The sequence below is a fragment of the Molossus molossus genome, unplaced genomic scaffold (assembly GCF_014108415.1).
Source record: "Molossus molossus isolate mMolMol1 unplaced genomic scaffold, mMolMol1.p scaffold_m16_p_13, whole genome shotgun sequence".
NCBI classification, from domain to species: Eukaryota; Metazoa; Chordata; class Mammalia; order Chiroptera; family Molossidae; genus Molossus; species Molossus molossus.
Window position 1 is genome coordinate 46,283,615 of NW_023425348.1, and position 19,136 is coordinate 46,302,750.

General features: G+C 56.6%; 1 protein-coding gene across 6 annotated transcripts in view; it reads left to right on the plus strand.

Annotated features, from left to right (window-relative positions):
• ARAP1 (ArfGAP with RhoGAP domain, ankyrin repeat and PH domain 1) overlaps nucleotides 1-18,640 on the plus strand; it is a 40,235-nt gene extending 21,595 nt beyond the window's left edge. For 2 of the 6 annotated variants that reach the window (XM_036258693.1, XM_036258690.1), the window contains exons 13-33: nucleotides 32-206; nucleotides 1,371-1,505; nucleotides 3,361-3,496; nucleotides 3,811-3,913; nucleotides 4,738-4,933; nucleotides 5,205-5,256; nucleotides 5,365-5,528; nucleotides 5,708-5,920; nucleotides 6,231-6,336; nucleotides 6,750-6,897; nucleotides 6,987-7,073; nucleotides 7,156-7,224; nucleotides 7,497-7,614; nucleotides 9,041-9,154; nucleotides 9,404-9,549; nucleotides 10,073-10,105; nucleotides 13,647-13,729; nucleotides 14,434-14,484; nucleotides 14,657-14,720; nucleotides 15,828-15,977; nucleotides 16,222-18,637. In XM_036258693.1, the coding sequence (XP_036114586.1) occupies nucleotides 32-206; nucleotides 1,371-1,505; nucleotides 3,361-3,496; nucleotides 3,811-3,913; nucleotides 4,738-4,933; nucleotides 5,205-5,256; nucleotides 5,365-5,528; nucleotides 5,708-5,920; nucleotides 6,231-6,336; nucleotides 6,750-6,897; nucleotides 6,987-7,073; nucleotides 7,156-7,224; nucleotides 7,497-7,614; nucleotides 9,041-9,154; nucleotides 9,404-9,549; nucleotides 10,073-10,105; nucleotides 13,647-13,729; nucleotides 14,434-14,484; nucleotides 14,657-14,720; nucleotides 15,828-15,977; nucleotides 16,222-16,239 (2,361 nt within the window). In that variant the 3' untranslated portion in view covers nucleotides 16,240-18,637. Of the gene's footprint in view, nucleotides 1-31; nucleotides 207-1,370; nucleotides 1,506-3,360; nucleotides 3,497-3,810; nucleotides 3,914-4,737; nucleotides 4,934-5,204; nucleotides 5,257-5,364; nucleotides 5,529-5,707; nucleotides 5,921-6,230; nucleotides 6,337-6,749; nucleotides 6,898-6,986; nucleotides 7,074-7,155; nucleotides 7,225-7,496; nucleotides 7,615-9,040; nucleotides 9,155-9,403; nucleotides 9,550-10,072; nucleotides 10,106-13,646; nucleotides 13,730-14,433; nucleotides 14,485-14,656; nucleotides 14,721-15,827; nucleotides 15,978-16,221 lie in introns of all 6 variants that reach the window. The other 4 variants (XM_036258694.1, XM_036258691.1, XM_036258695.1 and 1 more) reach the window with 3 other exon arrangements.
• Nucleotides 18,641-19,136: the final 496 nt, after the last annotated feature.

Below are 19,136 nucleotides of genomic sequence, written 5' to 3' on the forward strand. Positions count from 1 at the left end.
CTTTTCCCTCCCTCCTCTTCCCACCCCTCAGGCCCTGTGTGCCGCAGTCACTACCACAGACCTGGCTGAGACCCAGGCACTCCTGGGCTGTGGCGCTGGGGTCAACTGCTTCTCAGGGGACCCTGAGGCCCCCACACCTCTGGCTCTTGCCGAGCAGGCGGGGCAGACACTGCAGATGGAATTCCTTCGGAACAACCGGACCACGGGTAAGCAGCTGGTGGGACAGTCCTCCTTGAGGGATGGGGCCTCCCTGCTGCTGGGGTCTGGACCTTCGGAGCAAATGCTGGGTAGAGTCTGGGGGGCTGTGTATCTCCCTGAGAGGTTTGATCACATACTCCTCGAGCTGTAATTGCAGCTCCTTGAGGCTCCTGGTGCAACAGTGTGTGTGATCTTGAGTGTGTCTAGGTTTGCATGTCAGTGTCTGTGCTTCTGGCTTTCTCTTCATATGTGTCCCTTTGTGTCTCTGTCTCTGCATTTTTGGGTATTTGTGGGTCCCTCCCTGACCTGTAATGTGGGCCTCCATGTGACATCTGTGTGCCAGTGTTCGTGCCTCTCGGAGCTGCTGTGGATCTGTTTCTTTGCACCTGGGGGTATTGAGGGCTTTGGGATTTGTGTGTGTAGAGTGTGTCTGTGTTGCTTTTTATGTGTGTGGGGGGAGAGGGGTTATTGTATTTCTCCATGTGCAGGTGACTCACCATAGCAGTCCTGTCTGCTGTTCTGTCTGGGTGGGTCTCTGTCACAGACTGGGGTTGGGTCCCATTTGGCTCCCACTCTTGGGATGGGTGAGGAAGAGACAGTGGGGGTGAGCACTGTTGGTCATGGCCCAGGGCTAGCCTCTGGGGCCACATCCTAGGACTGAGGGTGGAGCTCCTCGGCCAGGGCTCTGGGCTCAGGGCCATGGGTGGGTGGGGTGCTCCATGCTGGAGAGAGCCCAGGTGTCCAGGGAGGCACAGGAGACCACCCAGCTGGCTTGGGTTTTGGGACTGCTGGGAGCAGGGCTGAAGCCAGGCTGCTTCCTTAGGCTTTGCATCATGTGGGATAAACCTCCATTTGGGGATTGTTATCGAGTTTGCTCAAGGCCCCTCTCATTCCAGTGTGCTGGCCCTTTGCCTCAATAGGCAACAGGGAGGTTGGGCTGGGCTGGGAGTTAAGGAGACTTCCTGGTACTGGAGCTGGGCCTTAGGAACAGGGTAGAATTTGCACACGTTAGGAGAGGTGGAGAATGGCTGGGGCAGAATCCTGGATGTGGCAGTGAGAACCTGAGGGTGCTGGTCGGGGATCCAGGCCGGTGACTTAAATGCAAGCTCGGATGCCCAACCCAGGTAGGGGGGCCACCCAGGTAGCCATTCTACCCTCCCCCTTCCCAAAAGAGGTACCTCGGCAGGATTTGATGAAGCCCCTGGAAAAGCACTACTCAATTGTCCTGCCAACTGTGAGCCACAGCGGCTTCCTCTACAAGACTGCTTCTGCTGGCAAGCCGCTGCAGGACCGCCGTGCCCGGGAAGGTGGGTGCCCGGGAAGGTGGCGTGGCGTGGTGGCAGGGCCTGAAAAGCCAGGACGGCCAGATTGCTGGGCCAGTGCACTCTGGCAGAGTCACTCTGGAGGGCTTCCTGGATGTGGTCTCTGGTACACTGTAGGTGCTTAATAAAAGGGATGATCAGGATGTAAGCGGGGCGCAGCACTGCAGAGCACATCCCTGCCTATTTCCCTCAGACTAAAGAAGCCTGTGTTGAGCATCTACTGGTGTGGGCCCTGTGCTGGGCATCGGGAGCCAGTGGGTGTTAGGAAGTTGGATGACTAAGCCTAAAGCATCGTCCCTTTTTCACCTCAGTCTTCCATTTGTCACCAGCTCTGAGTAAATCCACAGTCCTCACCACATTCTACAAGGACTTTCATGTCACCGCTCCATTAGCTTTCTGACCCTGCTCCCTTCACTCGCTCCACTCCAGCCTCCTGGCCTACTTGCTGCTTCTCAGGCATGCATATTCACTGCCACCGGGGCCTCCCTGTGCCCTCTGCCTTAAAGGTTTGTCACCAAATATCTGCATGGTCAGTCCCCACTTCAGTCAGGTCTCTGTTCAAATGTCACTCCTTAGAGACTTCGTCTCTGACCATTTCATCCAAAATTAGCACACCCTATTTACCCTACTGTAACCTATTTTCATAGCATCAATCTGCTATTAATCTGTTTATAGGTCTGTTTATTGATTCTCTGTACCCCACTGAAACAGGCTTCTCTTAGTCATCGCTGTAGCCCCCGGAGCCTAGAACAGTGCCGAGCACACAGTGGGCACTTGGCATTTGTCTGCAGGATAAAGAGAGACTAAGGCAGGGCTGGTTCTCCTAGAGGGAGCCCAGCACTGGGGCAGGTTCTGGGACACACAGTGTTATGTCAGAGGGCAATGTCATGTTCTCGTAGATAAGGTGAGAGACAGTGTCTGCTGTGGGAACATTGTCGAGACCGTTACTCACTGCATCCCTCAGCATCCCCGGATGAAACCCTCCAACTCCCAGAGAGATTTTTTTGAAACTGTGCTGTGCATCACCTCATTACCCCTGAGGCACTGTCCCAACCTACCTCTCTCTGCCTGATGATGTCATTTATGTAACTGCCTGAGTCATCTTTTTTGTCCCGGGTGCCAGGAAGCCCTGAGCCAGTGTGACGCTTAATACTATGAACTACACGAATCTGGATGGTCTTAACATACTCTTCTTTCTCCTGCCTTTCCTGGCCCGGATTCCTATTTCTGTTCCTTTATGGAATCTTGTCAGACTCCTCAGCGCATTATAAGAGGAGGCAGAGTATAGAGTAATGGGTGCTTCCGGCAAAGGAGGTGGGGTACAGGAGGGGGAGGGGTGCATGGAAGGCTTCCTGTAGCATTTGGACTGGCCTTGAAGGATGAAGGGTGTGGGGAGGGAACAGGATGAGAAAAGCAGGAAGGTGGGGTATGTGCCCAGGAGTGGTCAGGGAGGGGTCTGGAGAGGGGGGAATGGATAGACCCAGCAGGGCCTTAAATACCAGGCTGAGGGGCACAGCCTTTGTTCTGAGGACAAGAGGGTGGGTAATGGGAAAGTTTTGAGTTGAGGAAGGACAGAATCTGGTTTTGCTAGATCACTTTTGAGTCTTGGAGGAAGCAAGGACGGGAGAGCAATGATGAGGCTGCTGCAGTGGTCCGGGAAGAGGTGTGGGCTGTACTGGGTCTGCAGGGCTGCAGAGAGGAAGGTGGAATTGGGGGAAGCGTGTGAGTGGGAATGAAGAGGACACGGGCCAGGTGGGTATGGGAGCCCAGGGTGGATGCAGAGTTGGTTCTCAGGTAAGGGGGTGGCTCCCTCATGGCTCCCCTGACCAACTTCTTCCAGAGTTCAGCCGACGCTGGTGTGTCCTTAGTGACGGGGTCCTGAGCTACTATGAGAATGAGCGGGCAGTGACCCCCAATGGGGAGATTCGGGCCAGCGAGATTGTGTGCCTGGCAGTGCCTCCTCCTGACACCCACGGGTAAGCACCCCTGGGCAGAATCACAGACTCCTATTGCTGTAAGATCCCAACCCCACCCCCCTCCATTGGGAAGACAGGGAAAAAGGCCCAAAAAGGGGCAGGACCTCCCCAGGGTCACAAAGCAAACTGGGGCTGTACAGCGGCTAAACCAGTCTCCTGAGGCCCCAGCCTAGGGCTTTTCCACCAACTCTTAGGGGGCCGAGTGAAGAGCACTCCCAAGGACAGTCGGGGGGTGGGACAGAAAATAGCAGTGATGGGGGGAGCGGGGCAGGGCAGGATGGGGTGAGCCCGAACTCTGGCCTGTGTATCTACAGCTTCGAGCACACCTTTGAGGTGTACACAGAGGGAGAGAGAGTATACCTGTTTGGACTGGACAATGTGGAGCTGGCTCATGAGTGGGTCAAGTGCATTGCTAAGGTGGGCCTGGGTTAGTGGGAGGAGGTGGAGGGGGTCCTGCAGGGTGTATGTTGGGACCTCCTGGTGGATCCCATGTATCCCAGCTGCCCCAGGATGGAGAGCAGCCAGCACAGGGCAGGCTCTCAGGCCAAGGGGCTAATTTGATTTACAGCTCTCGGTGGGGAGGTGAGAGACCTAGCTGAACTATGTGGGCCTTATAGTCCATAGGTGCTCAATACATGTTTAATAATGAATGACGGGCAGAGCTGTCTTAGGATGGGCAGTGCTGCCTCCAGCAGGGACTGGTCTCCTTATCCTGGAGGAAGGAGGCAGGGGGCCTTCAGAGGAGAGCTCTCTGCCCAGGGCACTAGAGCCAGGTGCCCTCTGGGTCCCCTGTGCTATGAGGGCCTGTGACTTTTATCATACCCCTGTTCATTGATCAGTCGTCTGTGGGGCTCCTGATGGTCATTCCTCAGAGCCCTGGGGACCCAGATGAATCAGTCTTGGTCCTGGCTGTTCAACAGCTCCCATGCTGATGGGGTCCAGATAGCAATGACGGTATAATCAGTGCTACAGCAGAGGGCAAGGAAGCTTTGGCACTTTGGGGACACAGAGAAGGGACATCCTTCTCTGATGTCTGGGAAGGTTTTCCAGAGAATGGCACATCTGAGTGGGTGTGGTGTGGGACATGATATACTCAAATTCACTCATTCAGCTGGGTGCTGCCCTGGGGAAGAGAGAAGAGGCAGCTAGGTGGGCTGTGGTTATGCACCCACAAGCCAAGGACAGAGGTGTCTGGGCAGGTGGTGCTGATGGCTGATGCTATCTCCGGCCTCCCCCCTCAGGCTTTCGTGCCTCCCCTGGCTGAGGATCTGCTGGCCCGCGATTTTGAGCGGCTTGGGCGCCTACCTTACAAAGCTGGCCTGAGCCTACAGCGGGCCCAGGAGGGCTGGTTCTCCCTCACCGGCTCCGAGCTCCATGTCATCTTCCCAGAGGGGCCTTGCGAAGAGCCATTGCAACTGCGGAAACTGCAGGAGCTTTGTGCGTGGACCCAGACCTGGGGCCCCAACCTCTAGGGAACCATATCCTAGGCTCTCCAGCCCTTCCCTAGAAGTCTGAATGCTACTCTGCGTTGGCCAGAAGTATCCATCCTGCCCTCTCATGTTCTGTCCTACCCTTAGGGTGCATCTCAGTGACCCCCATGTGTTGTCGGGTGGGTCCCAGGGGGGGTGTGTGTTCAGAGAGCCTCCAGAGGGAGCAGGTTGGGGACCATGAACAAGGCCTGGGCTCACTTCTACTGGCTTCTCTACAGCTGTCCAGGGAGACAGCGAGAACCAGGTGCTGGTGCTGGTGGAGCGAAGGAGGTGAGGTCTGGCCTTCCTGAGGGGATCTGAGAACCCTGTGGCAGTCTGACAGGCCTGCGAGGGGAGGGGGAGGGCTAGACCCAAAGTGACTGACTGTCCGGGGCCCAGGACACTATATATCCAGGGAGAACGGCGACTGGACTTCGCGGGATGGCTGAGTTCCATCCAAAAAGCAGCGGGCAGCTCAGGGGATACATTGTCGGAGCAGCAGCTGGGAGACTCGGACATCCCAGTAATTGTGTACCGCTGTGTGGACTACATCACGCAGTGTGGTGAGCCCTGCCCCATGATACAGGCTCTGGCCGGCCCAGAGCGACTTTCACCTCCTGCCTCAGAGGCCAAGCCTTCCCTTCCCAGGATCCCTGTGAAAGTAGCTGCGAGGTCCCACCCCATGATCAATGCCTTAGGCCCCTCAGTTTTGCCCTGCCCTTAGCTCCCCACTCCTCTCCAGGCCTGACGTCTGAGGGTATCTACCGAAAGTGTGGACAGACTTCAAAGACCCAGCGGCTGCTGGAGAGCCTGCGGCAGGATGCTCGCTCTGTGCGCCTCAAGGAGGGCGAGCAACATGTGGATGATGTCTCCTCGGCACTCAAACGCTTCCTGCGAGACCTGCCTGATGGGCTCTTCACTCGAGCCCAGCGCCTGTCCTGGCTGGAGGCCTCAGGTGGGCCCTGCACCCCATGCCTAGCCTGAGATCTGGGCCAATGCTGCTGACTTGTCCATTCCTATCTCAGGATTTCAGCCCCTCCCCATTATGCACTTGAGCTAAACATGCCCCAGCGGATAGGCTTCAGGCCCGCTCCCTCCTGTGTCTCATTCCTGTTGTCACTCTACACATGGCTGGCAACTACTGAGTGCTTGGTAGGATTTGACCTGGAGGAGGGCAGAGTAGCCAGAGGGTTGGGATGGGTAGGTGGTTATGGATTGGGGCCTGGGGGGAAGGGTCCTGACCTGATCTATCTCCCCCAACCCAGAGATTGTGGACGAGGAGAAGAAGGTCTCCAGGTACCAAGAGCTCCTGGCACGTCTTCCCCCCGTCAACCGGGCCACAGTGAAGGCCCTTATCAGCCACCTATACTGGTGAGGAGCGATGCTATTGCAAGGCTCTGGGGGGATGAGGTAGAGAAGATTCTTCTACTCCCAACCCTGCTGACTGCCCTCCCCCAGGAACCAGGTAGGCCTGGGAGCTGAGTGTTGACTTATGAGGTACCCTAATCTTAGACACTGTCTCCCAACTTACTTCCTGCAGGTGGGAGCGTAGAGGTTTTAGCTCCCTAGCTGAAACCTTGGGGACCTTGGCCAGGTCTCCCAGCTTCCTAAGGACCCAAGACATGACCAAAAAGACTGTCCCCACTTTCCCTTAATTAGTAGTCTGCACTGACCAGGACCTTTCCTGGGCTCACTCCAGACATGGACCTGTCAGGAATTAGGAAGATGAGGTGAGGAAGTTCTGGGTGATTCCTCACTCAGTGCCTCCGTCCTTCCCTGTCCAGCGTCCAGTGCTTCTCAGACACGAACCAGATGAACACACACAACCTGGCTATTGTGTTTGGGCCCACACTCTTCCAGACAGATGGGCAGGACTACAAGGCTGGCCGTGTGGTGGAAGACCTCATCAACCACTATGTGGTGGTGTTCAGTGTGCGTCCCTAGCCAGTGGGTGGTGGCGGGCAGGGCTGAGCCATTTGGGCAGCAGTGACCATCTGTCTCTGCCCCTTCCCCCTTCCCAGGTGGACGAGGAGGAGCTGAGGAAGCAGCGGGAGGAGATCACTGCCATTGTAAAGATGCGTGTGGCTGGCACTGCCAGTGGGACCCAGGTGAAGGACAGGACCTGGGGTGGGGGGCTCAGGCCATCTACCTGCACCCACTCCCCAGGCATCCAGCCCTATCTCCTTACAGCACGCTGGTGACTTCATCTGCACAGTGTACCTGGAGGAGAAGAAGGCAGATGCTGAGCAGCATATCAAGGTGGGGGCAGGGGACCTAGAAGCCAAGTGGCCAGAAGAGTGAGGCTGGGCCATGCACAGACTTAGATGGCTGGGAGAGCAGGGCATCTGGGTGGTGCTTGGCCTGTCTCTTCCCTTCCTCCCCATCCAGCTCATCAGGACCACTCAGAGACACCCCCTGCATTCCAGGACTCCAGAGGGCCCTGAGAGGGGTGGGCTTAGCCCCTGGATCACACAGCAAGGTTGTGGTGGGACAGGGGATAGGATAGGTTGATTTCTCCTTGGTCATTGCAGATTCCAGCATCCATGACAGCTGAGGAGCTCACTCTGGAGATCCTGGATCGCAGGAGTGTGAGCATCAGGGAGAAGGACTATTGGACCTGCTTTGAGGTCAATGAGAGGGAGGAGACAGGTGGGTGACCACGAGGTTTGATGCAGGATGTGGTGCCAGCCTGTCCTTGTCTGGGTGGCAGCCCCAGTTTGTCTTCCCCTACCCTGACGTGTGGGAACAGTGGTGGTAAAAGGGGCTTTGGATGACAGGTGTTGCTGTCACACTGTGATTTCAGTAATGGTGGTAACAGTGTGCTGGTGGGGCTTGAGGTCACGGTCGTAGTGCTGCTGATGGCAGGGAAATGAAGGAGGTAGATGGTGTCAGCTCTGACAGTGTTTTCTCAGGTGTCAATGAGAATGGTGTTGCTTACAAGGATTGTGATGCTGAATTTGATAATGGGATTGCAGATGACCCCATTGGTGAAGGGAGCAGTGGGTGGTGATGACCATGCAAGAGGGGTGGGCTAGAGGGGTGGGTTAGAGGGGTTTAGGTAAGGATGGTTGTGATGGTGTTGAGAAGGCGCTATGGTAGTGAAGGGGTGATAAAACCATTTTAGGGTGAAGGATTGTCTTGATGGCAGTGGAGGGTGAGGGTATCTGTTCATTTTTTCTGTTGTTCGTGGAGTGCCAGGCACTGGGCTGGGGAGGCAAACACAGTCCTCGCCCTCCTGGGGTTAGTCTGGTATGGAATAGAGACATGAATCCTGTGGTCACATCAGTAAAGTACAACTATGCTGTTGACGGCTGTGCAGGAAAGGGCCACCTCGCCACCAGAACTTACCACAGGGTCTCTGGCTTTGGAGTCCCTGAGCTAGGATGTGAAGGAAGAAAAGGGTTACTTGGTAAAAAGAGGGGAAGGTGCTTCCGGGCAGTGGGAACAACATGGACCAGAAACAGCACCCTTTCAGCGAGCTTGAGATAGGGGCAGTGAGGGGTGGTGGCCCCCGGTGGGGCTGTGATACAAGGAGGCAGAGGCGGCCACTCAGGGCCTCGGGCCTGACAGCAGTGCAAGGCCAGTGAAGGGGTAGGGGCTGAGGGTTTGAAACCATGTCTCCTTGCTGCTCCATGGAGAGAGCTGGAGGAGAGGGTGGGAAATGAGGGCGCACGCAAGGGACCCCCTCGAAGGCCATAGTATAGTCTGAGGAGAAGATGGTAACATGGCCGGGGGACAGCAAAGGAGATGGACAAAGCAGAGAGATTCAGCCTGTGGAGGGAGGCTGAGAGGAGAAGGGGTGGTGGGGGCTGGGGCGCCTGGTGCATGGGGCTGTGTTTCCTCGTGAACCCAGCAGGAGAGCTCAGTGGCTCGGTTTTGGACATGCTGGGTGGGAGCAGCTTTGCTCCCAGCAGGACGTGTGGTGTCTGAAGCTTGGGAAGGTGGTCAGGGTGTGATGTGTGGTGGTGCTAGGAGGTGGTGGGAGTGGACATGTAGGTGATGTGTGTCCATGTGCCAACCCTCAGTGCTGTCAGGCCACGTGGCCCTGGTGACAGTGGATGTGACCTCTCCCCAGAGCGCCCCCTGCACTTTTCGGAGAAGGTACTGCCCATCCTGCATGGGCTGGGCATAGACAGCTACCTGGTGGTGAAGAAGCACCAGTCCATGGAGGCCATGCTGCTGTACCTGGGTAGGTGCTGCATCTGGGTGGGTGGTGCCTGCAGGGCCTGGCAGGTGGGTGGGTCCCTCCATCCAGAGCTGGGGCAGGACCTGGCGGTGCCAGGGAGGAGCAGCTCAGGCAGGGGTGCCAGACAGGCAGGCCTCTTCAGAGGCTGGGGTAGGATGGGGCACTGTCCTTCATCTTGGGACCCTACCCTGGGTGTCTGGGTCCATGCGTAGGGGGTTCGTGCAGTTCATGCCCACTCCTGTCCTCCTCTAGCCAGCCATGTGGGCGACACCAAGCACGGCATGATGAAGTTCCGCGAGGACCGCAGCCTCCTGGGCCTGGGCCTGCCTTCAGGTGGCTTCCACGATCGCTACTTCATCCTCAACAGCAGCTGCCTGCGGCTCTACAAGGAGATCCGGGTAAGTGGCCCGCTGGGCCCTGCCTTGTGATGGGCACCAGCACCTGAGTGCACAGACACCCACGCACAACGTTCCCTGGGGTTTGCCAGTGGGAGCACCCCCGTTGAGGGGTCTTCGGCCAACACAGCAGTGGGGAGAGCTGATGACTCTCAGGGGCACACCTGCTGTGGCCCTGGGTGGCCACTCTGCTCTGTTCCGTAGCCTTACGAGGCCCTGGTACCTGGATCCATCACTTCAGGCATGTGCTTTTTTCACCTGTGCCTGTGCCTGTGCCCTGTTATGGCACACAGGACATGCTACATGGACAGCCCAAGTTGTGGCCCATGCATGTCTTGTTGCTTCAGAGCTCGGCCCACTCTGTCCACAGTCTGGGTGTCTTCCCAGACCAGACTCCATCCTGGCAACCTTTCCCCCAACATCTTTTGTACATACATGCCACATCCCACCACACATCGCAGCGCACACTGTCCTGGCCCTGGACCTGGGCTGCCTTCCTCCGTAACCCTGATCCTCTATCAAACAGAGCCAGAGGCCGTGGATCGGGGCCCTTGAGACCGTGAGTAGCTGTGGGCCAGCTGCCAGCTGCCTTACACCACCTGGGGGCCAAGTGAGCCTGGTGGGAGCACAGGGACACAGCCAGAGCTCCTGGCCGTCTCCAGGCATGGTTCTCTGTCCCCTTGCCTGTCAGCATGGCCCTACCCTGGGGCTTATGGCTTAGGCTCCTTCCCTTCATTCCCAAACCTGTCCCAGAGCCCTTTCTCCAAGGTAGGAGTCCCCTGTCAATGTGATGCTCTAGAATTTTCCAAAGGACTCAGTGTGACGGCTGTGGGTCCAGTCACGGAGGCCCCTAGGTTTGAATTAGAGAACTGACCCTTAACTCCTGGTACCTCTGGAGCCACCCTCTTCAACCCTGGAGAGAATTCCAGGACCATCAGAATGTCCTCGCTACTGTCCTGACCCTAAGCCAAGGGGGCTACAGAGGCTTGTGACACATTCCCAACCCGTGGGAACATTCCTCTCCACCTCCCAGGCCAGTGCCCAGCCCTTGTTTGCATACCCCTGGGAGAGGAGAGCTCATCCACCCTCCCACAGCGCTGCCCTAGACCTAGAAGGCTGCTTCTGCCTGGGAGCAGGCTGCTGCTCAGATTTAGCTGTGAATAGGCCTCTTGTGACAATCCTATGGGTCCCAGCTGTGACTTGGGGGCCACAGAACATAGATGCCCTTCAGGGCCAGGCAGTAGAAATGTGTTCCTAAGCCCAGGAGACTAGCCTGAGCTCCCACAGTGACCCCCACCAGTGTCTCCAGCCCACCCTGCCCCCTTGTCTCCTGAGAACATCTGGACAGGCCTGGCTGCCGTGGAGGAAGCAGAGCAGATGGAGCAGGACCCTTACCTGCCTTCCTTTGCACATTCTACCCCTGCTAATGCAGCCTAGGCTCCAGCTGTCTCCTGTGGGGAATGCCTCCTCTTCTACCCTTGGCCTCCTTCTATGATTGCATCCTTACTCCTGGGCCTGTCCACCCCTCTGGTCAGTCCCCCTTGGTTCTGGGATGTTATTTCCCTGGCCCCCTCCCTCTAGGGGCACTAGTCCCTTGGAGCAGACCAAGCCCAAGTGTGGACAGAGAGGAGGGAGGATGGCTGAGGCAGCCAGAGAAGCAGTGACTGATCCCTTGGCATGGAGGGGAGAAGGCAGGAGAGCTAGGAAAAGGAAACGTACAATGATATTGCTTGTCAAACCAGGCTTGGGGAACCACCCTTCACATATTGGGCCATGCAGCCTCACTACTGTCCTGGGTGGAGGGGTATTGTCCCCGCTCCACAGGTGAGAAAGCAGGCTTTGAGTGACTTGCTTCAGGCTATCTCTAAGTGGTAGGTTGGGATTCACATCCAGATGTGTTAGCATCAAAGTTTGAGCTTTTTCTTCCTTGAAGTAATGGAATCAAGGACTCTGCAGCCAGAGGCAGATAAGTACAAGGGTGAGTGGTGCCCTCCCCAGTGGCAACCAGCACCTCTGGCCTGACAGAAGCCCCAGGAAGGTGTGTTCTGGCTACCGAGGTGCTGGTAATGTTGGAGCAACAGGACAGAACATTGGAGATAATCCCTGGCATTCAGGATGTGTGAACCTTTGCCATGTCCTCAGGGAGTCTCCCATTGTTAAAGACTGAGGCACCTGGGAAAGGCACATTCTAGAAAGATCTTGATTCTGGCAGAGATCTTTGAGCATCAAGGGGTAAACTTCCTTTTCTGCTGGTGACCTCAGACTTCAGAGATGCTGGAAACATGAGCTGGTCGATTAGATGAACTCTTTGGGGACCAAAGATTACATGGACTGAGGCTCCCTTTGCCCCCTCCCCCACCTTCCTGTCTCAGCATGCACCATGCACACAGGAGCTCAAGAAAGCAGAGGCCTGGGGATAGCTGCTTCAGATTCTCCAGGAGCCACAGCCTGGGTTGAATTCCTCAGTTCCCACCATTCTCTGCACACCCGGACTGGAACTGTCATTCCTGTCACACCCACGGGCCTGTTCCCTTCACTCTGATTGACTTGACTCTTTGCTTCCACTTCACTTCCCCTCGTACCACAGCCTGACTTCTGAGGCTGCAGCCTGCTTTTCATTCCCTCAGCCTGATGCCTCCCATCGGGGCAGCCTGGTTTCCCCACATGCTCCTCTTCAGGCCAGAGCCATGGCTGCAGCCCAGTCTCTCCAGCCTGTCTCCCCTCTCCATTCCTGCTGCCTGCTTGCCCTCAGCCTGCAGCCTGCCTGTCAGTGCTCTCAGCCCTGCCTCCCTGCATGCAGCTTCCTCCTCGTCTTCTTCCCACACCTTGTTCTCCCACATCCACAGCCCAATATCCTTTCCCGCTTCCCAGGTTCCTCCCTGCCTGCAGCTCGGATCATTCTTTGCCTACGGCCTGGTTTGTCCCAGTCCCTCTTGGGCACATGACCATCGTCAGGTCAGGTGCTATAGGAGACACAGGGCTTATTCATCAGGGCCCTGGTCATTGGGGGGACAGGAGTGAAAACAGGGTGAAGGGTCCCTAGTAAGCCCTTCTTAAGTCACAACTTATGACAGCACCTGTCTCCACTGATCCCTAGGCTATTCATCCTTTTGTGACCTCATAGGGAGTCCACTAATCCCCCAAGTTGTCCACCTCCCCTGGCCATCCCCTAGTTCCCTCTTGTTGTTGCTGAGGAGCCATGCCTGGGGTGTCTAGGAGCAATGGTGGGAAACAAGATGGGGTTGGCTCAATCTTTGACCCCCAGGTCTGGTTGTAAGTGAGTCCCCCTCCCCTGCCATTCACTCTGGTGCCACTGCTGGCTCCAGGGGTGCTTGGTGGGGGCAGGGCTTCGAGTGAGTGGCTCCCAGAGCAGGAGGAAGGCTCATTAGCTTGACCTCCAACCACCTCTTCCTTGGTGGGGGGGGTCATTGCTCCTGTCCCCCTGTCTTCGAGCCAGCCTGCTCCTTCCAAACCCAGACCCATATGCAGAGGTGGGGCCAGCGGTGAGCATGTCAATGACCTGGTACCCCTCCCCAGTACATTGGTCTTGCTTCCTGACCTAGACCATTGGGAAGTTCTTCCTGTGGTCTACTAAACAGCTGTTCTGCTTCAGCTTGAGTCATTGGCCTTCTCTCAGGGAGCCAAAGAGCTAGTATCTGCTGGCCTCACAGCCTTCTGTTCACACCGTCAACCCTGGAGCCTCCGTGGGGGCAGGGAGGGATGGGGGATAAATAACCCTAGACAAACAGACTCGAGCAACCAGCCGAAGTTCTCAGATCACACATACGTGTTCAGTTTGGTGCCAGAGGGTGATGTACAGACTTCTTCCTCTGGGCCTGGGACTCGCTGCTCTGGACTCCCATTGGGCAGCTGCCTCGGGGACTGAGGGTTGACTGTCTGATCTGCTGCAGGGAGAGAGGCCTGGGGGCTTCACTGGGCTGGATTGTGACCAGGGAGCGCTTTGTCAGGAAGGATTCCTGGTGCTGGGATGCAAAGGGGGCTGGGTGAGGGAGGAGGGAGGTACCTAGTTAGGAGAAGTGCCCCAGCATTCACCCTGACTGACCGAAATATCCTCTCCCTCCACCCTCCCCCTCCCCTAGAGTCACCGTCCTGAGAAGGAGTGGCCCCTGAAAAGCCTCAAAGTCTACTTGGGAGTGAAGAAGAAACTCCGGCCACCCACCTGGTGAGCTGGACCTGGGGAGATAGGTTTGCAGCTGGGGTCTGGGGGGCTCAGAACAGATGGGGAAGGCATATCTGGGGGCTTTGAACTTGATGGGTTGGTTCAGTGGTTCTGAAGGTGTGGTCTCCCAAACCAGCAGCATCAGCTTCACCTGGAAACACTTAGAAACTTAACTTCTGGGGTACCACCCAGACCTGCTGACTGTGGATCCAGAGGCTGGGACCAGCAGTCTGTGCTGTAACAGCCGTTCAGGGAAGTCTGATACTTGCTCATGTTAGAACCACTGGTCTGGATTAAAACCCTATCACTGACGATCCCTGGGACCTTTCTGGGCCCCACTTCCCACATCTGTTGAATGGGAAAAACAATGGTACAGTTGTTTCAAAGGGTGGTTGTATGTTTTCAAAAATTGAAAAATGATGCATAGCCATTATTATTGTTATTAATTTAAGGAGCCATCAGGCTTGGTGTTCTGACTTTCTCCTCTCATCTTCTAGCTGTGCCTGGTTTCATCTGAGGGACTAGGCAGGCCTGGGGTGGGCCCGGGGGGCTGTGAGAGGAGAGGCAGTAGCTAGGATATGCTACTCCTGTGAGAAGGCCCTCAACTCTGCTCCCAGCTCTGGCCCGTGCTTCGGTGCTCTATCCTGGGGACTGGGCTGTGAGGCCTCTGGGGGCTATCAAGTGACCCCACTCACCCCCCTCCACAGCTGGGGCTTCACTGTGGTGCACGAGACAGAGAAACACGAGAAGCAGCAGTGGTGAGCGAGACCTCGGGCTGTGGAGAGATTGTATAGCCTGCCCCCCTTGAATGGGTCCCTCTCACTGTCCAGACCTATGCCCTGCCCTGAACCCTGGGCCAGGGAGGTGGGCAGGGTGTTCCCTGCTTAGCCTGGCCCTTGGTAGCATCCAGACCTGTGCCCCACCCTGCAGGTACCTCTGCTGTGAGACGCAGATGGAGCTCCGGGAGTGGTTTGCCACCTTTCTCTTTGTGCAGGTACGAGGTGTAGAGTGTGGGGGTGGGTGTTGGGTGGGGTCCCGAGCAGGCGTTCATTGTGGTGAATGGGACATTTGCTTCTTCACTATTTAAGCCACCAATTCTTCAAGCAAATTTTGAGTTGCTTTTAATTCATGTTGTTTGTTCCTTTACTCATGAAACCCTTCCTGGTACCCACTGTGGTTCATCCCAGAGCCAGGCATGCTAGAGACAAAGGGTGCAGACCCCTGTCCTTGGTTGAGTGTGTGGGGAAGGCAGCAGGGAGAGGATGTCGTGGGAGCTGAGTCTTTGGGGATGAGTGAACAGTCAAGCAGAGGTGGGGGGGTGCTTCTAGGCAAAGGGAACAGATTACTCAAAGGCATGACAAAACGACTACAGATCGTCCAGGGGGGTGTAAAAGGAGAAGACGCTGGCACTGGGAAGGGGGTCAGGAGCAAAATCTCAAAAACCCTCGAGGGCCATGCCAAGGAAGCTGAACTTGACCCAGTCAGCAGTTTTAAGGGAGCATGTTAAGCAAGAAAGAGTGGTGTGTAGGTTTGAATTTGAGAGGGCTCACTCTGGGGGTGGCATACAGGGGAGGATGGACCATGGGCCTGAGCCTGGAGGTGAGGCGTCCAAGGAGGTGGCTGCTGCAGTGGGTTGGTGTGGGGCGCAGGCTGGGACTTTGAGCAAGGTCAGAGGGGTTGGACTTAAAACAGAGGTCTTTATCCGAGAGCTCAGAATTGTTTAGGGAGAAGGGAAACAATACTGTACTAGGGCCTGGGCTGAGTCCTTTTAGTAGTCAAAGCCTAGAGGGAAACGGTAGATTCTGTAGTTTTCCTGGTTCCTGGTGAGAGGATGCAGGCGTTTGGTGCTTCGTTCCTGGAGCAGTTTGTTTGTGGACCGGGAGATGGGAGTTGTTGGGTAACATAACTGGCTGGGTTTTGCCAGGACTACAGTCATGTTCTCCTAACAGCTGCTTCTCATATCGGCTGGGATCAAAGCTGAGGGTGTCACCTCAGATCATAGCTGGAGTCATTTCTGGGAAAGGTGGGTGGATCTGGAGCTGAGTGTTTGGGCCAAAGCTGAGCCCAGGTCTCAGCACCCCTCTTCTTCCCTGCTCCCCAGCACGATGGCCTGGTGTGGCCCTCAGAGCCCTCACGTGTTTCCCGGGCAGTGCCCGAGGTCCGGCTGGGCAGCGTATCGCTGATCCCCCTGCGTGGCACTGAGAATGAAATGCGCCGGAGCGTGGCTGCCTTTGCTGCCGACCCCCTTTCTGTGAGTGGCTCTCCATCCCTATGGGCAGGGGGCTGGGGGTCCTGCCTGGAGCCACCTTCCATCTGACTCACCTCTGCTTCTTCTCTCTGAGTGCCCTTGGACCCTGTTCCTCTGTCCTCAGTAGGAGTCCTGGCAGGCCCATTTGGGTCACATGGGTCATGGGAGCCCCTCTCCACCTGGCCACTGGCCCCTGTGAGCCTTCACAAAGTGCTTATGAAATCTGGGCTTCTGTGTCTTCCCACAGCTCCTCAGAAACGCGTGAGTGCGGGAGCCAGCCCCTGGCTCTGGGATTCTGCTGCCTGGAAGCCTCCTGTTCAGACACCCTCATGCCCTGCGTGCCTGCTGTGAGCCAGCAGAGGGCGCATGAGGAAGCCGCACCCCCACATTCCACATCCAGAGGACAGCATGGGGTTCCCTGGCTAAGGGGTGGGGGCAGCAGGGTCTGTCTGAGGAGGAACCCCTCACCTGCTCTGTCCAGGTGCTCAGCCCTCCCGGCCTGGTCTGCTCCCTCCCAGGGTCACCCACCCTGAGTTTGAAAGGTTGGAAAGATGGACATCAATCAGGAACTCTGGAGGAACACCATCCTTTCAGAGGCTCGAGGCTCTGGGGCCCCCGCTGGATGGGAGCCTACCCCTGCTGGAAGGGAGCCTACCCCCTTGCACAAAAAGCAAAAAGCCGATACTCTAAAAGAACACTGAGCTGGGGCGGGGAGGGAGCTCTTGGGTAAGTTTCTGCAGGGCCGAGAGGTGGACTTGGGGGACTCAGCCCCTTTTGGTAGGGGCTGACTGGGAGGCCCAGGTCGCCTGGTACCCTTTCCCCACTTTGGGGACCTTTTGATACTATAAATATATCTGTATATTTTATTCTATGGTGCGAGGCCTGTGATCGGTTGGGGGTTTCTGGTGTGGTGGTGGAGGAGGAGACGAGATCAGGGGGCCCAGAGGTGAGTGCCAGTGCCCTGAAGTCCAGGGACCTGGGCTCTGCCCTCTCGAGGCCACTCCCCCCGTCCCAGGCAGAGCCACAGCCTGGCTTCGTGCCATCCCCACTGTACTTCTGTGCAGCCAGGGTGGGGAGTGCTGGTCCTGATCCTGGCCAGGACATACCCCCCCATCTGGACTGAGCCCTCTATTCCTGAGCAGGAGCCTAGATGTGGCAGGGGAGTGACTCAGGACACCCCCTTACCAGCTCCTCTGAGACATGAGGTCACAGGAGCTTTATTAAATTAGGAAGAAGGGTCTCAGAGTACTCTGGGCCCTGTGCAGATCCCTCCAGAGGTGAGTCCTGCCTTGCATTGGGAAGCTGCCCTCACTGGGCACTGCCTGGTCATTTCCTCCCAGAAGACAAGGCTCTGGCAAGTGGAGGAGATAACGAACTGTTCAGAGATGGATTCGGGACTCCCTGGGAAGATGGCAGACACCACATTCCCACCTCAGCCTAGTCTCATTACCGGCCTCTCTCCAGGGGCCCAGTGGGCAGACAGGCTGCCCTCTCAGCCCAGTCTCAGCAAGTGGGGCTCAGAAAAGAGATGGAAGATGGGTCACATGACCTCTGACTTGTGATTCAGCTCAGTGTGCTGGCCTGGGTGTGGGTGGAGATCTTGGGAACCTGGACTCCAGGTTCCTTGTTCCTTGAGAAGGGGAGGTAGATGCCAGGAGACTGCAATGGGTCACTGGCCAGTTTCACAGGCTGGGGCTAAGCCCCTTGAGTCTTCGACTCTTGTCCTACCCTAGGTGGGCTTCTCCAGGCCAGGCTGACCATTCCACCTACAGCCAGGACAGACTCCAGGTGCTCAGGGGCTGGAATCTTCCCCGGACCTGACCTTGGACTGAAGCTCAGAGAGAGGGTGGGTGAGACTGGAGTCTGCCCCTCAGCTAAGTTGCCAGTGTCACTGCCCTGGCTGCGGCGCTGGCTGCAGTGACTGCATTGGGCCACCAGGGAGCAGCCACAGCTCAACGTTGGGTCTCACTGTGACCATTTCCACCACCCTACTTTGGAGCAGTCTCCCTCCAAATGCCTTCCCTTAAATCTAACTCTGCTCTCTCTTCTAAGTGGCCCCACTTGTTCTCTGGAGAAGGGGATCTGAATTGAAAGGAGTTTAAAGTGCTTTTGCTTGGCCTCGGGAGGCTTTAGGGCCTCAACCTTAATGAACTATGGCAGTAACAACAGTGTTGGGTGGATTAGGGCAGGAGGCTCTGCCGGTCTCTGTCACAAGGATTCCTAGACATAGGGCCTCCTGAGAGGTTTGTTCACATAGTATTTGAGGTTGGGTTGGGGGGTGTGGCTGAGGAGCCCAGAGCTGGACCTGCTGAGGGGTGGGGAACAGCTCTTGGAGAGAGAGGCAACTTCTTGTAAGAGAAGGTGCCCCTGAACTGGCCTTGAAGACGGGTGCACCTGGGGTAGGTGGGACTTGGAGTGGGGCTGGGTTGAAGTGTTTGGGGAGGAGGATAGGCCTTCAAGGGTCAACTCAAGTCTGGGTCTAATTGCAAGGGACCACAGGGTGCCCTGGGAGAGAAAGCTGTGGCAAGTCAGAGGGCGCTGTGGATGGAAAGGAGGCTGAGGGCAGGTGTGGGAAGATCTGGGTGGTGGGGTGGGATGTCTGTCTCTCTCTTCCATCACCTTCCTCAGCCTACCCATTCTACAAAGCATTCAGCAGCTATCAAGGGTCTCTGGGCCTCAGGAGACCCCTGGGCTCCACAGGAAATCAGTGGGGGAGGGGAGGGGAAGATGGGTCCCAACTCCTCTCTTCTCCCTGATCTGGACAGAAAGGAGGCTGGAGCTGAGGTCTTCTGTCCTGACCCCATGCTCTGGTGGCTCCCAGGCCCCCTGTCCACAGCTGGTTTTGGAAAACTGTGGGTGTGGATGCCAACTGGGTGGTGCCGGCACTCCCATCTACAAGCTGTGGAGCTGTGGCTGATCCTCGGTGCTCTCATCTGGACTGTGGAGACATTACTAGTACAGACACACCTCACTTCACTGCACTGTGCTGTATTGTGCTTCACAGACATTGTGTTTTACAAATTGAAGGCAGACCCTCCACCAGCAAAAAGATTACAAGTCACGAATTCACAGTAGCTCCTGGGTATGCCTGTACCTACTAATGGGAGGATAAATGAGCCAATAAGTGGAAGTACCTAGCACTGTCCTCAATTATCCCCTTCC